The sequence below is a fragment of the Oreochromis niloticus genome, linkage group LG23 (assembly GCF_001858045.2).
Source record: "Oreochromis niloticus isolate F11D_XX linkage group LG23, O_niloticus_UMD_NMBU, whole genome shotgun sequence".
NCBI lineage: Eukaryota > Metazoa > Chordata > Actinopteri > Cichliformes > Cichlidae > Oreochromis > Oreochromis niloticus.
In genome coordinates this window covers 36,986,524-37,001,350 of record NC_031986.2, presented here as the reverse complement: position 1 = coordinate 37,001,350, position 14,827 = coordinate 36,986,524, and the positions used below count along the sequence as shown (strand labels likewise).

Sequence of the window (14,827 nt, the reverse complement as noted above, 5' to 3'; positions counted from 1 at the left end):
AGTGAGGAGGGAGGAGGAGGTACATGGAAGAAATATGGCGAAAAAAAAAGCTCAGCTGGTGTCAGTGGCTCATAAGAGAAAATTACAGGTGGCTCTAAAATCCCGGCATGCACTGTCCAGAAGGTTGCAACTACTTGCAGACCTGCGTGGGAAATATAGAGGAGGCGAGAGAAAAGTGTGAGCGTGTTGAGAGAGCTGGAATGAACAGACCAAAGCCCTCTTGAAAAATTCCCAGTGGAAAGCAGTAAGTATGTGTTTGCAGTATGTGGGCAGCGTGAGGGTGTAATGAAGGGGTTCAGCCGCGCAGGCAGAGGTCAGCCAGCCGGCCAAGAGGAAAGGCCTCAACAACAATATGATGTCATCAAAGACCGCCAGCGTGACTCATCGACCTCAGACGAGGGAGGTGCACAGGAATTTTAATGACATCTCTCTACATAAGGAACCCATAAACAGCATTCTTTTTCTCTGAAGAAATAAATCCACTACAAAAGAGAGACAGAACACGCCACAACTTTATTACAAAAATAACTGAGGAACAAAAACGCTTTCCAATGTCCTGTGGGTACCTAGATATTAGACAACTTCCTTCAATCAGCTGAAAATAATACTAAATTAGAAGGCTGCGCTTTGCTTCCTGTGTGTTTAGAATTAATCCTTGAGGACAATGTGAGATAACGCCAGGAAGAAAAGGCTATCAAACACACCAGGCCTATAAAAAGGAAAAAGCAGCCCTCATTACCAAAGAAGAGACAACGACCTAATTACATCCCAGAAAGGTCAGGAAAGTATATTGTTTCACTTCACATCAGCTAATCATATAATGACACGCACACACACACACTCATAAAGACAAACACTCAAATCCTTCATGGCGTACAAAAGATACAAGCATCATTTGTACGCATTTTCCTCCTAAATGTAGCCTCCAAACTGTAGTTAATGCAGAGTGGAGAACTGAATTAAAAATTAACTCTGACAGTTTTATGACAAAGGCAGAAATTATCATGAAAGACAGTCTATTTTTATACTCTCAGTGCAGGCTCAACTCTCTAGAGAGAGACAATGATAGCTGAAGATATTCACTAAAAACTCTCTCCAATTCTTCCCCTCTCTCCTTCCTTTTCTCTGACCCAACTTCTATGACACCTGAACCCTGACCTTCGACTTTCAGACAGCTCCAATAGCTTTACTCGCTCTCATGCATAAAACAAAACAAAACAAAAACATAGGAGTTATCTGTTCTCAATCCGCGTGAACAAAATACTATGTTATACGAGTCAACAAGCGAGAAAGGAAGACAAAACACTCCTGTAACGGAGCACCGCGGAGGTGAGTCATCAACCTGACTGCGAGGGCCCAGACAACCACAGAGCTACATTCAAGACAAGCCTTTTCAATCCTCTCATCAAAGAAATGCCAGGGTGCCGTGTCAAACAACTGCTGCAACCCCGGAGATGATAAGAGGAGGGGCAGAAAGCCGAAACATTTGTCCCATTTGGTCCTGACGCCTTCACTTAACACTCATCAGTTTCTGTTGCTGGTGGCCTTTCCGTTCATGCGCGCGCGTACACACACACACACACACAAACACACACACACACACACACACACACACACACACACACTCTCTCTACATGTGTCGGTCAGTCACTAGGATCAGACGCGACCCGAAACAAAACCCTGTTGTGCATCTGTCAGGCAGTCCCCAGTCAGAGCCATTCTCTGGCCACATAAGAATTGGAGGTGGAGCTCTCCCTCAACAGAGAAATGGCACAAGAGCCGCATCAAGCCTTGAAAGACCCCCCCTCCCAAAAAAATCCAGGGGAACAAAAAAAAGAAAGAAAAAAAGAAGTGGGACTGAGGGTGTCACCCGGGGGCAGTGAGGCAGCTCAGTCCCCAAGGAGCACCGGCCAGAGATCAGTGAGAGCTTTGATCTCTGGCTTTTATGTTGTGAAAATGTTACACCTGCACTGCCATGTCTTTTCTTGTTCTCTGTTATCAGCACAGAGCCTTAGGAGAGCAGACTTGAGAGAGGTCATTAGTCAATAGTATGACACTGTGAAAAATCTATAGAAGTGCTCAGAAAATAGAAAACCGTATTCATAGATGACATGGGCAGCATACCCTCAAAGGGGAATCAGTGTATTAGTTTCGAATGACCATCTCTCTCTCTCCCCCTTTTTTTTGGTAACAAACAGGCTTTTCAGCACTGAGGGGAAATTCCAAAAAGCACAAACAGCTTTGAAATGAGCACAAAAGCTCTGAAGTGATACTTTGGCAAATGAGGCGGGTCCCCCAGTAGCAATTTACAGCAAGGCCTCTGATCTTCATACCTGCATGGCTCGGCAGCTACATTATCAGAGCTTTGACATTCCAGTGATTCTACACAAGACCCTGACATCTTTTCATCTACCCAATCCTCCCTTCATGGAGACCAGAGCTGTTCAAAGAGGGGCCCACGGGTCTGTCACGGGTGTATTTACAGCATGAAATGTAAAGAATCTAAAGAGAATTTGTTAATTAAAACATATTTTAAAACACACATCACATGTCATTTTATGGTAAATAGGCCTGGGCAGCTTGGAGAAAAGCATAAATAGCATAAATCACAACACATCATGAAGAAAAATTGCATTTTTTTATTTCCCGCTGGATTCTACGAGTGTTCGTGTGAAGGAAAGGGCTGCACAACCATGTTAAGGAGGCACAGTTATGCTGTTTTACGTTAATTGATAAATAAATACCATGTGCCCACTGTGACAGTGAATAGGGATGTGCTGATCTGATATTTGGATTGCAAATCAGTGACAACACACCAATTCTGTTTTTTATGACACTTTGAGTCAGCAGAAGCAGAGGCATTACAGCGTGCAGGAAGTTTACAACAAAGGATAAAACGTTTGGAGGTATATTCCAGTATACATTCTTACACCGACAGACTTTCTGGCAGCTCTTTCTCGCTCTCTTTAGGTTCAGTGTAACTCTTGCTGGGAAGCTTTTGCTGAACTTACAATGACATAATACAATGTTGTCAACTCTGTCATTTAATTTCACCTGTCTTTTGACAGCTCTGCTCCACAGATGATGTGTGTTTGTGTGTGAGGAGCAGCAAGGATGACCACTTAGACTGAGAGTGAGTAAAGGAGAAACTAGCACAACTATGAATGACAGCAGTATGAAGCAGCTTAATGACTCGTAACACCGACCTTAAATGTGACCAGTGAAAATAAATTAGGTCAATAACGTGACCATATTTATAAAAAATGTATTTATCTTGGTCCTGTTCTCATTGATCATTTTACTAATCAATACCAATACAAGGTTATTACAAAGTAATGTGCAAGTCAAGCTAATGCTCCCTTACAGGTAAAAGATTCATTTCCACCATCTTTCTCAGAGTGAGAACTTTAGCTGATTAAATTAACACAGGTATCTGATCATTACCTGATGCAGATACTTTAGCATTGTATGGGAACCGAAATGAGTTAAATGTGCACTTGCTTTAAAATAAAAAGTCTGCAGTCATCAGATGTAGTTTAAGAAGGTGGTGGTGAAAGTCTGCTCAACTGTAGGCAGAACGTTTTGCTGACTAGTGAATGACATTGAGGACTTCACAACAGCAACCAGACTGCACCGCCAAAATGAGGGCGAGGGGATTGTCTGAGAGTAAACTGATTGCACTGCTGTCTGGTGCAGACAAATAAATAAAATAAATTGCAAAATATACTTGGATAGACATCCATACACCTGGGCAGCCTACCCAAATAAAGTCTATGAGCCAGTTTCCTCGTCATAGATAATCCTAGTCCTAGACTAAAAGGAAAAATTCAATGAAGATCCCCATAGGGTAAAGAATTTAGTGTAGGATTAGGTACAATCCATGTCTGGGAATCTGCATGTCAAACACTGAATATGACATGACACAACAACACATGCCATCTTAGGTTGAACAGCTTATTTTGTCCTTAAAAATTAAACCATCATTAAACTCGTGTTTTCTTAGGCTTAGAGCTTGAGAAACAAATGTTGTGTGTTGTTTTCACTCTTTCACCGTCATCTGTGTCTCATCAGTGGTATCTAAATAAAACTACTGAAACACAGACTCCAAGTCTTTCACAATTTTCTTTCTGCTCTAAATACACTTTACAAGTCCCCTCAGTGTTGCAGATAAAACAACCACCCTGTAGATCCACCCTGAATTTCACAAGCAACACTGCAGCAGGGATCGCAAGAGCAAGGCTGTCTGTGGCATATGACAATGTCAGCAACTAAGAAAGGCCTGCGAGCCCTTCTTATGGGAGTAAGTCCATCTACTGTTGGCATAGAGTGCAGGATCATTTGGTGGCTTAACTATTAACTGCTCTCAATCACTGCCTTCAGTAATGTTGGGCTGCTAGTCAACTGGCTGGCTTTGGGATCACCATGATAACCATTAATCCTCAGCAAGGATTAGAGAGCCAGTAATGCAACATGCTGTTTTTAATCCACACAGATTTTCTCTGTTTTGTTTCAGCTTGACCATAACAATGGGAAACACAGATATGTACTCACTGAGCCATGCTCAGTTAATATACTAACCCGGACGAGGGTGCTCTTAGCCTGAGCTCGCTGGGGTTGTGCTCCCGGGGTGCCCTGGTCCCGGGATCCACTTCCATGTGCCCTGGCCATGGCTCCAGATGTACCATTTGTGCAGACTGCTGCCCCAGGGCCAACCCTCCGTGGCCTCTGCTTGATTCCATCCAAGAGCCGCACAAGTAGGATGTTGCTGGGAAGTTCATCCACGGCACACTCAACCAACGTCCGGCACTCTGGGCAGCGCAACTCCCCGCGTGAGCCAAGGATGCCTTGGAGGCAACGCCGGCAGAAGGTGTGCTGACAAGGAAGAACCTTTGCCGAGGCATCTAGCCGCTCGAGACAAACGGGGCACTCGAGCAAATCCAACAACACGGACTCGTCCATTTTCTGTGTGTTCTGCCTCTAATTCAGCAGAAAAACATGATGCTGATAAGGTTTTTGTTTGGAAGCACATCAAGTACTGTCACGTCACTCCCATGCCTCGGCTATTGCCATGGCACCTGCATCAGCTGTAAAAAAAAACAACAATAATAAAAAAAGAAAAAAGAAAAAGGTCAAGACATTCATATTTATCAACTGTATACACAAGAAATAGGTCATGGCATACATATTTAACAGACATAACAGATGGCTGTAACAATTGTAACAATTACGAGATAATGACTGAAATTTTAACATAAACATCCACAAAGTTTCTCAGTGAATATTGATTCAAAGTACTTTTTACTGGGAATGCAAACTCCTACTATGAACTGAACTGTTGTTTAGGAAAACCCTTACATGCTTGCATATGGCTGAAGCTGTATTTTGTTGCTTCATAATTTGAGCATCAAGCCATCACGAACCAAAACCAGCTCCAAAAAAGTCCAGTCCACTGGTATTGCATTCATCCAAGCTTATCACTTCTGACAGCTGCACACTGCAGAGCAGTGAAGTCAAACTCAGGGCAGCAGAGCTTCTGCACACCTGAGAATTTCAAGTCCTTTTTCTGCTTTCTATAAACAATGTGTTCAGATTTGGAAAAGATAAAGCAGCTGGAAATTTGTGTAAGCTCACTTTGTTTCTGCACACAGAAAACTGATCAGGGATCAATAAGGATCAATAAGAAGAATGGATAACAGCACTGATTCCAATAAAATGCCATCCATCTCACAGGACTGGTCTCCAGCAGCTCATGTCTCTTATGTTGAGAATTACATCATGTCTATAACAGTGTTCTTAGTAAAGCCAAAGAGGACAACTGTATCAAATTCCCGTTTCTTCTGATAAGAATCTTAGTGTCTCTAATAGCAAGTGCAAATCAAACGACCTATTTTAAAGGCTATTTATATGCAATGCAAGTTTACCAAGGTTACTGCGTGTAAGGATGAAGATGTCTCCATTTAGAGCATACTAAACACTTCTGTTTACTGCACACTTGAAGGCAAAGTATCGAAAAACAAGCCTACGGAGACTTCAAATGGATTATAATGAGATTATTACGGAGGAGACCTCGATTTTTTCAGAGCAACAGAAATGTTTGTGGCTCCAGGAGTCAATACTTTTAAAGCTGTTTTAAGAAACCTCATGCATAAATTTATCGGCGAGCTTAATGCCTGTGAAAATGAAATCAGGGTGGGCTTATAAAGTCTAAGATTTAGTACCAGTCCAAGGCATGGAGACACTGCTGCATGTGTCTTTCTATAAGAGATCTACACCCTATTTTTTCCATGTTTTTAAAATGGGGCTTCTTCCTTTTTTATATATATATCTGGACTGTAATTCAGAATGAATTGCCGCACTAAAACCTAACATACGTAAGAGAAGCGTTGCTAAATCTTGCAAAAACATTAAAAGGAAAAAAAAGAACAGTTTTAAGGTCTATCATTAGATTACCTAGCGGGGGACAGGAGGCCAAGTTAATCTCATTTACTCGACAGCGGATAATTACACCTGGCAACTGTGATCCTGGATCCTCGGACCCTTTAAACTGACTGTACGGTTAACACCGCCGAGCCAGACACAAAAAAGAGAAACCTGCAGCAGCGGTGAAGCACTGAAGTGCAGTGATTTGTGTTTAAAGAGCGGAATCATGTAGGAGGATTCACACGACTAAGTAAACCTGGTTAAAAAAAATCCTAATAACACAACAAACTTTAATTATTAATCTTCTTTTTTTTCTTTTTATAAAATGACAAAATCTTACGCTTATACCGCAACATTGTAACAAAAAACGAAAACATTACATAACGACGCTAAACAGTAACTAATTATTCTTATGCCACTTTCTTTTTAGGTAGATTCGCCTCGAACTGAACTACAAAAAAGCAAATTAAACTAAGTTTGTTAGCAAGTATCGCTTCATAACAAGGAGGCTGCTTTAACGTCGTCCCCCCTTTTAAAAAAAACAAACCCAGCAAACAGTTAAGTTTGCGCACTTGGAAAATGAAGAGTTTTAACAACTTTAAGACACAAACAAATATATTTATACCACTCCTAAGTACTTCAACTACTATTATTATGTAATTCAGCTTACCTCTTCCAGAACAGGACTCCTCCTCTTGTTGCTCTGTATCTCCCGTAATTTTTTTTTTTTTTTTTTGCCTCCTTGCTAGTTAGCAAGCCTTCTCAGATATCTACAAACCACTTCTCTGTGAGTATCCAGCAGGCAAATGCTGCCGTTTTTACCCAGACAGGTTTTGTTTAGAGGCGCACACCGCGCAGGGATCGCAGACCTCTATCAGATAGTGGAGTAAAACCTGACATGAGAAACACAATACAAGAGAGACAACGGAACTCCAGCCTCACCGAGCGCCATGCTGGTACTTCTGCTCTGCGGGACTGCTGCTGGAACAAGCCGAGAGGGGGAGGGAGTGAAGTGGCCTTCCGGTGCTGTCGGAAATGGGAACATTATGGAGGCTCAATGCACAATATAAATAGATGGAATAGGAAAATACACATCTTAAAGATGATATAGCTGATATATAACTGGGAAAAAGTATTCCCATTAAGGTGACCAGATTCCAACAAAATTTAATGTAAAGCCAGGGGCTTTTGCAGGATTTCTTTTTCCACTGAAGGGACCAATAACAAGGCAGGGGCAGTGATAATTCTACAAACTGTCAGGGCAAAAATTCCCAGGGGGCCCCTTCAACCAGCCTTCACTGCCATTACTTTATAAATATTCTGAAAACAGCAAAAAACAAAACAAAACAAAAACAGTTTGTGAATGTAACTCTCTGTTACGGCACAGCTGCCAGAGTCAGACAGCAAAGCAAGGTAAGATTTAGGCAGCATTTAGGTGCTAGATTTCTCCCCTCTCTCTTTTTCTTCTTTCTTTTTCACTTTCAAAACAATAACGTCTTTTCATTTTCACTTAGTGACTGTCATTGCTTTCATAAGGTTTGTTTAAACAGAATTGTTATTGCCACTTACAGTGGGAGTAAGAGGAGACAGGTGTGCCCCCTCAGGGAGGTTAGGAATCTCAGACTATCACTGCAAACTTTTCACAACTGGCCTGGTGCCCAAAACAGCAAGCAAGCCTTGCCTTGCTTGGTTGCCTTTGAGCACATCCTGAGTTATCCTCCTTCATGAAAGTGAAACTTACAAAATTTACTACATTAATTTAATATTTTATTTAATGTTTTTATGGAACAGACTACACCACTGTGTGAGTGAGGAAATTTGACTTTTACCAAAAATACCTTGAGTTAGAGTAGAAAGGCACTATATAGCTACCAGTATTTTTGTAGAAAGCATGGGTAGATTATCAGGTAAAAAAATAAATAAATAATCTTATAATATCTAAAGTAGATTCATGCAGCATGCATGATCAAAAATTATGATTCTTTAAAATGTACATCACTCCAGCGTTGCAGCTGGATTTAAAAGATTCAGCAAAAAATAAAAAAGATAACTAAAGCTTTAAAACAATTGTAATGAAGTGTAATGAAGTACACATTTACATCACGAGTAGAAGCAGAAGTAGATAGAGATGTAAATTGCCTCATATAACTAATTTTATACCGCTATTTGTGTTTTAGTATCACGTTTCTAATGATCATAGGCTACTTCAGGATTACTACAACGTAAGCGGTAAATTTCCGAGGTGCACCAGAAGGCAGCACCAGTCGTTGTCAAAAGGGCGTGAACTGAATCGTATAATGAGCTGTAATGATGTGTCAAAAAGCAGCATCTTTTCCCAGACAGAGTGCATAATAACTCCTTTTTTTCATTTCACTATTCGGTCACCCCTGTGGGCATGTTTGGCTGAAAGTCGAGTTTAATCGCATAACATCTTAAATTATACCAAAATATGTTGTTGTTTTTCTGTTCAGTTACAATTTTCCAACATTAGGAACCCCTGTTCTGTCATGCAGCAATAACGGGTGAAACACTTTTACCTTTGTTTTGGCTAAGGGGTGTCTGGAGAGTTATACGGGGACATCTACTGGTCACGTTTTCACTATTTTCAAGTAGATCCAACCAGATTTATCCAACTCCTTTTACTTCAGGAGCACATACAGTCCGATTTGATCTCAATTGGTCAGCATAAATATGAAAAGCCCTGCTCCTCTGAATGTCTAATATCTTTAAAAATGTGAAGAGATTTTCTGAAAATTTCACATTCAATGCGCCAACAACAGATGGATAACAGCTTTCACTCGTTTGTTTTAGTTCTCAGCAAGTCTCACAAACATCTCGTTGGAGAATCTCCTCCAGATTTGATGGTGGTATGGACCTCAGTCGTCAGTAGGATTCAGTATCTAATGTTCACTTTGGTCTTCTGAAGGTGGTTCTTAACCAAGATGTGTGATGTGTCTTTTGGATTGTAGTCTTGTTGGAAGATAAACTGATGACCAAGACCCAGTTTTGTTGCTGACTATTTGAGGTTTTCTTTCAGAATCTTAACATATCCTTCTTTCTTCATGATTCCTTCCACCTTGACAAGATTCACAGTTCCAGACACATTGAAGCATCCACACAATGAAACGCTCCCACCACCTTGTTTCACCATGGGTGTTCTTTCTCCCTTCCTTCCCCAAACATAAGCGGTGTTTCTGTGGCCAAAGAGCTTGAGTTTTGTCTTGTATGACCGAAGGATGTGCTTGCAGTATTCATAATCTGTCTCTAGATTGTCCTTAGCATACTTCAGCTTGGCTTGAAGTGGATTTCCCCAGTCCTCACAGTCATTCCTGTGCAGGGTCATTGTCTTATTTGAGGCTACAATTCCTGACTTAACTAATTAACTCGTGAGTGTCTTGGCAGTCGTTGTGGCATCGTTAGACACATGTCTCACTACTTTCCTTTCTACAGTCTTAAAAATCTTTTGTCTCCTATCTCTGCCAGGCTTGTCAGTGTGAGGCACAAACCCTTCACATGCAGAGTTTTTGTAAACAACAACAGTAATTTATATCTTTATAATTCAAACAAATTGTCTAAATATAAAAATACTTTTTTTTTTATTGTAATGCTGGCACTTCATCCCGACATGGGGTAGAGCAATTTAACTCAAAAACATTGAATAATTAATTTCTTTATTGCATTTTTCACACTTTACAAAGCCATCTAATGGGCCGAATTGGAGCCCCCAGTGGGCTGGTTCTGTCCCCCAGGCTGCATGTTTGACGCCTCTTTTATGTAAAATACTTTTTTGTCCTGAGCTGAAGTTCTGATGCTTCTGTAGTTTCATGACACTGGGATGATATTATCCTATCTTTTCTTGAGGCAAAGGCAAACTGATGGAGCCATCACTGAGTCATATAAAAGAAAAAAGTCGAGGGAGATGGAGGACATATCTCCAGAGGTGCTGCTTTAACCATTTATTATAAGATGTACATTTGAAATGGACCTTTGACTTGTGATAACCTTCTCTGCAAACATAGAACTACTTGAGGGAGAGAAGAGCAAGCGAGACACAGCCAGACAATAAACATGTGATTTATTTTTATCTTTTGGAGGACACTGTATATTGAGCAAGAGGGAGAGATGAAGGAGAGGGAGAAAAAAGGCAATAAAGAAAAGAGATTTATTCGGAGGTGGCGCTCCTCTGTCACATGCAATCCCACGGGAGCCGGTAGAAGCCCGCAGGTCATATTTCCTCGCCGTAAGGAGGCTGGACTCCGCCCCTGCACCTCCACCCAGACAATAGCTCCTGCCCCTCCTTTTCAGCTTGACCCCTGTGCATTACCACACACTCGCATTCAGAGACATTAAATAATGTTATTCGGAAAGACAATGGGAATGATTTGTACACCCGGAAAGGCAATAATCCTTCATAATGACTGCACCTGAGGGCAAAAAAACCCCATCACTGCACACACACATGCAGAGCTGCACACGATGAAGGGGACAGCTGTGCTTATACTTACTGCTTACTGCTTATAAATGGAAACGAGGAAAGCAGCAGAGGACATGACAAGACATATGTCCCAATTTCCACAAAAGGATGGGCCTTGACAGAAATATTGCTCTCTCTTGTACAGTCCATTACTGTAAATAGATGTGCGAGAGACAAAGTATTGAAATACAGCCAATACCAGAGAGGAAAGCCATTTTTTTATTGGCAAGCACAGATTATAGAGCTATTATATGTAGTGTTGCTCACCAGTTGACATTTCACTGTGTCTTAATTGAAAGCAGCCCAAACGCTTTAAGCCTAATGTGCTCCTAAGATCAGGACTCTCACATCCAGTGATCTTCATTTGTATTACTTTGATGAGGCTTTCAAACTTACTAACTCAGCTCGAGGCAACCTGCTTTCAAATTAGATTAGGCACCGTAAACTGAATGTCAATGAACGCTGCATGATAATGCTTGAGCGCATACATTTCTCTGTGGGGTGATTTTTCCTCTTTTCATGCTTGGATCAAGGAGGCCCTATGGAAAATTCAGAGAAGATTTAAATTCATTACATCCTCACTATAATGTCAGGGGCTTTGTGTGGGAGGGACTGAAACTATATAGCTCATTTATTTAACTCTGTTCATGTTTTTATCCAGTTCGGGGTAGTGGGGAGACGGGAGAGGCAGGGCACACCTTGGATAGGCCACGAGTCTAACTCAGAAAGACAGACCGTCACCTACGGACAATTAAGAATCACCAGTTACCTTAACATGGACATATTTTGGAGTATGAGAGAAAGCTGAAGAGAACCAATGTAGACACAGGGAGAACATGCAAATTCCACAGAGAAAACCCCAGCAAGCCGGTGGCTTCATGCTGTGATGACAGTGTTAGCCACCACACCACTGTGCCACCCACCAATTCAGGTTAAACATGACTAAATGTGACCTTATGGTGACACTGAAGGTATTGATATTTGTAAGAGAGTGCCTTGGAGTTGATATCATTGATATCATTGTGACAGAACCTCATTTAGACAAACAAAAACTTCTGAAAACACAATAAAAATGCAATAAGGTTTCAGAAAACACAATTTTATTTTGTTTCCTTGATGTTGTTCCACTTTCTGAAATGTTGCGCTCTCTGTTTTGATGAGGTTTTTGTAACATTGTGTTTTTCTGTTATGTTTCAGTTGTTTTCTGTGTTTTGGGTAGTTTTGTGGTGTTTTCTGTTATGTTGTATTTCCTGAAATGTGTTTTTTTTTCTTCTGTGGGTGGCCCAGTGGTGTGGTCAGTACTGTCGCCTCATAGCAAGAAAGTTGTGGGTTTGAACCCACCAGCTGGCTGGGGCCCTTCTGAGTGGAGTTTTCCTTGGATTCTCTAGGTTCTCTGGCTCTCTCCCACTGTCCAAAGACGTGCACTTAGTAGTGTTAGGTTAACTGGTAACTCTAAATTGACCATAAGTGCGAAAGGTTGTCTGTCTCTTTGTGTTAGCCCTACATCAGCTTGGTGACTTGTCTAGGTTGTACCCCGCCGTTCGTTCCACGGTAGCTGGGATAAGGTCCAGCACCTCTGCGACCCTGTTAAGGATAAGTGGAAGAGAATGGATGGATGGTTCATTTTAGGTTAACTGGTTCTAAATCATCTGCAGGTGTGAATCTGAGCGTGAATGATTGTCTCTCTTTGGATTTGCCCTATGGCGAGCTACGACCTGTCCAGGGTCTACCAGTCTTTTGCACAATAACAGCTTGGATGGCTCCCACACCCGCCGTCCCTGCAACCCCAAATTCAATTTTGCAATAAAGAAATTGGATGTTGCATTTTGGCATCACTGGGCCACTATACATTTATTGCAGCTGTGATAATTAACAGAACTCATAACCACAAACCTGAAGAGATAAAGGCAAAACTTCAAAGTGACTTTCTGACAATTCTATGTTTGCAAGACCTAAAATTAGATTTGCTGTACCAATACTCCACACTGAGCCTATAATGCGCTTATATCTAAAAGAAAGCCATAAGTGCTGTTTCAAAGTCCCTCATGCTCCGATTATACTGACAGTTGCTTGCCTTCATGTACTATATATGTCCCTCTTAACAAGTAAAAATGCTAATCACTACAGAGATAAAACAACCATCCATGCATAATACAAGCCACATGGTGGGAGTTAAAACAGAATAACTAAATCAGATATGGAACAACAAACAAGCACAATGCCACCGAGCAGTATAAATAGTGAATGAAGGCATTTAAGGGCGTTAAGAGCTGCTCCTGTCAGGCCCTTGACTAAAGATCTAAATATATTTAGAGGCTTAAACCCACATATAAGTGCATGTATTTATGTGCAAAGACTCAAACATCAGATTAATTTCAGTTAAAAAAAAAAAAAAGGGCAAAATAAAAAAGGACTAAATGCATGTAAAGAGAATTTAATCCACTGGATATCTGTGTATTATTTGACATGAAATCCAATGTGTAACCCTCTTTGCACGTCTCAGCTTTGAAACATATGCAGGGCAATGACATATTGCAGTTTAAGTAGTGTCATATTTATGTTAGGGCTGGTGTCAGAAATCAGTGTTCAGTCCTTCATCACCAGCTAGGAAAGATTTAACTTATAAAAGCAACATCTTGTAGAGATGTGAAGATTCTCAGCTCAGTTTCTGACCTAATCCGCAGGCTGATTTTTACTTCAATACTAGTGGCACGAATCGAAATATAATTCATTGCTTTGTCCTGAAGGGCTGACGAGTTCAAACCTGAGATATGTTAACTACAGACAAATAAAAACATAGGGACCTAGAACTACTGGGGAACTCATATGAGACCATTTTTTTCTTAATGAAAGGATGGTACTGTAGGTCAGCTACTCAAGTATACTCCAACCCATACTGTAGGACACATACCGACGTCTCCTGTCATGGTAAATGAGATGTGGTCTTAGAACACTGCCTCGTGTTATATTATTCCACAGGGATCACGACTTCAAATAAATCTTGCTAGCTGACAGGAAGGGTTAGTGGTCCGTTGAAACAGGCTGTAGCTGAAAATAGCCTTGTGTCCTCACAAGTGGCACAGTCATCCAATGACCTGTGAAAAGTAGAATGATTCTCTTTCCACAACCACATTTCTAATCTAAAGATTGTTTTAGGGTTAAAATAAATAAACACACATTAAATTGAAAAAAATAATGTAAAATTTTGGGGGTTGTGAGTTACTTATTGTACACTAATTTGTTTAAAACCTAAATGTACTAAGACTCACAAAACATCCATGTACTGCACTGAAGAGAAACTAACTTAAATGAAGCCAGGGCCAGGCTGTACTTTCATGTAATACCAATCTGTACCAGGAGATGGTGCAGTGAGTCAGTCATTCTTATTTACAACTGTAACCTAGCAAAAGGCAAAGGCCTATCTGCACAACATAATTACAAAAACCGCCTTTAGGAATAATTTGAAAGCTGTTTACAGCCGTTTCAATTAATTAAAACTACTAACAAAATATGAAGAAACAAAAGCTATGATGTTACATCCAAGATGTGTATTTTGTAGCAGAGTTAACAACTGAAGTTAAAATGAGGTCAGGTAACATGTTATAGCCATAATTAGCTAACTTAGTTTGTGGCAAGCATACACAAGCAATAGATGAATTAAAAGTTGTCTTTTGGGGTAGCAATACATAATTTCTAGCAAAGAATGTAATCTATGTTGGTTGGGTGGAACCTTTTGCTAAAATGCTGCCACCTTGTGGCCAAAGATGTCACCAGATTTCGAATAAGTCGTTTTTACCAGATTTCAAAAATTAATTTGTTAATGCTTTAAAACAACCTAACTCAACCTGTAAAATAAATAAATAAATAAATGAATTGTGAGGTAGTTAAATCACAAGCCTTGATGTCTGCTGTCTAAACCCTTCTTTGTGGAAA

The 14,827-nt window shown here is 40.7% G+C and overlaps 1 protein-coding gene across 2 annotated transcripts in view; it reads right to left on the bottom strand.

Moving 5' to 3' along the window:
* The window catches only part of sh3rf1 (SH3 domain containing ring finger 1), a 48,574-nt gene extending 41,163 nt beyond the window's left edge, over positions 1 to 7,411 (bottom strand). For both annotated transcript variants that reach the window (XM_025903074.1, XM_005478845.4), the window contains exons 1-2: positions 7,091 to 7,411; positions 4,579 to 5,084 (exon numbers count right to left, since the gene is read on the bottom strand). In XM_025903074.1, coding sequence (XP_025758859.1) covers positions 4,579 to 4,959 — 381 coding nt within the window. In that variant the 5' untranslated portion in view covers positions 4,960 to 5,084; positions 7,091 to 7,411. The remainder of the gene's footprint in view (positions 1 to 4,578; positions 5,085 to 7,090) is intronic.
* Between the last annotated feature and the right edge of the window lie 7,416 nt (positions 7,412 to 14,827).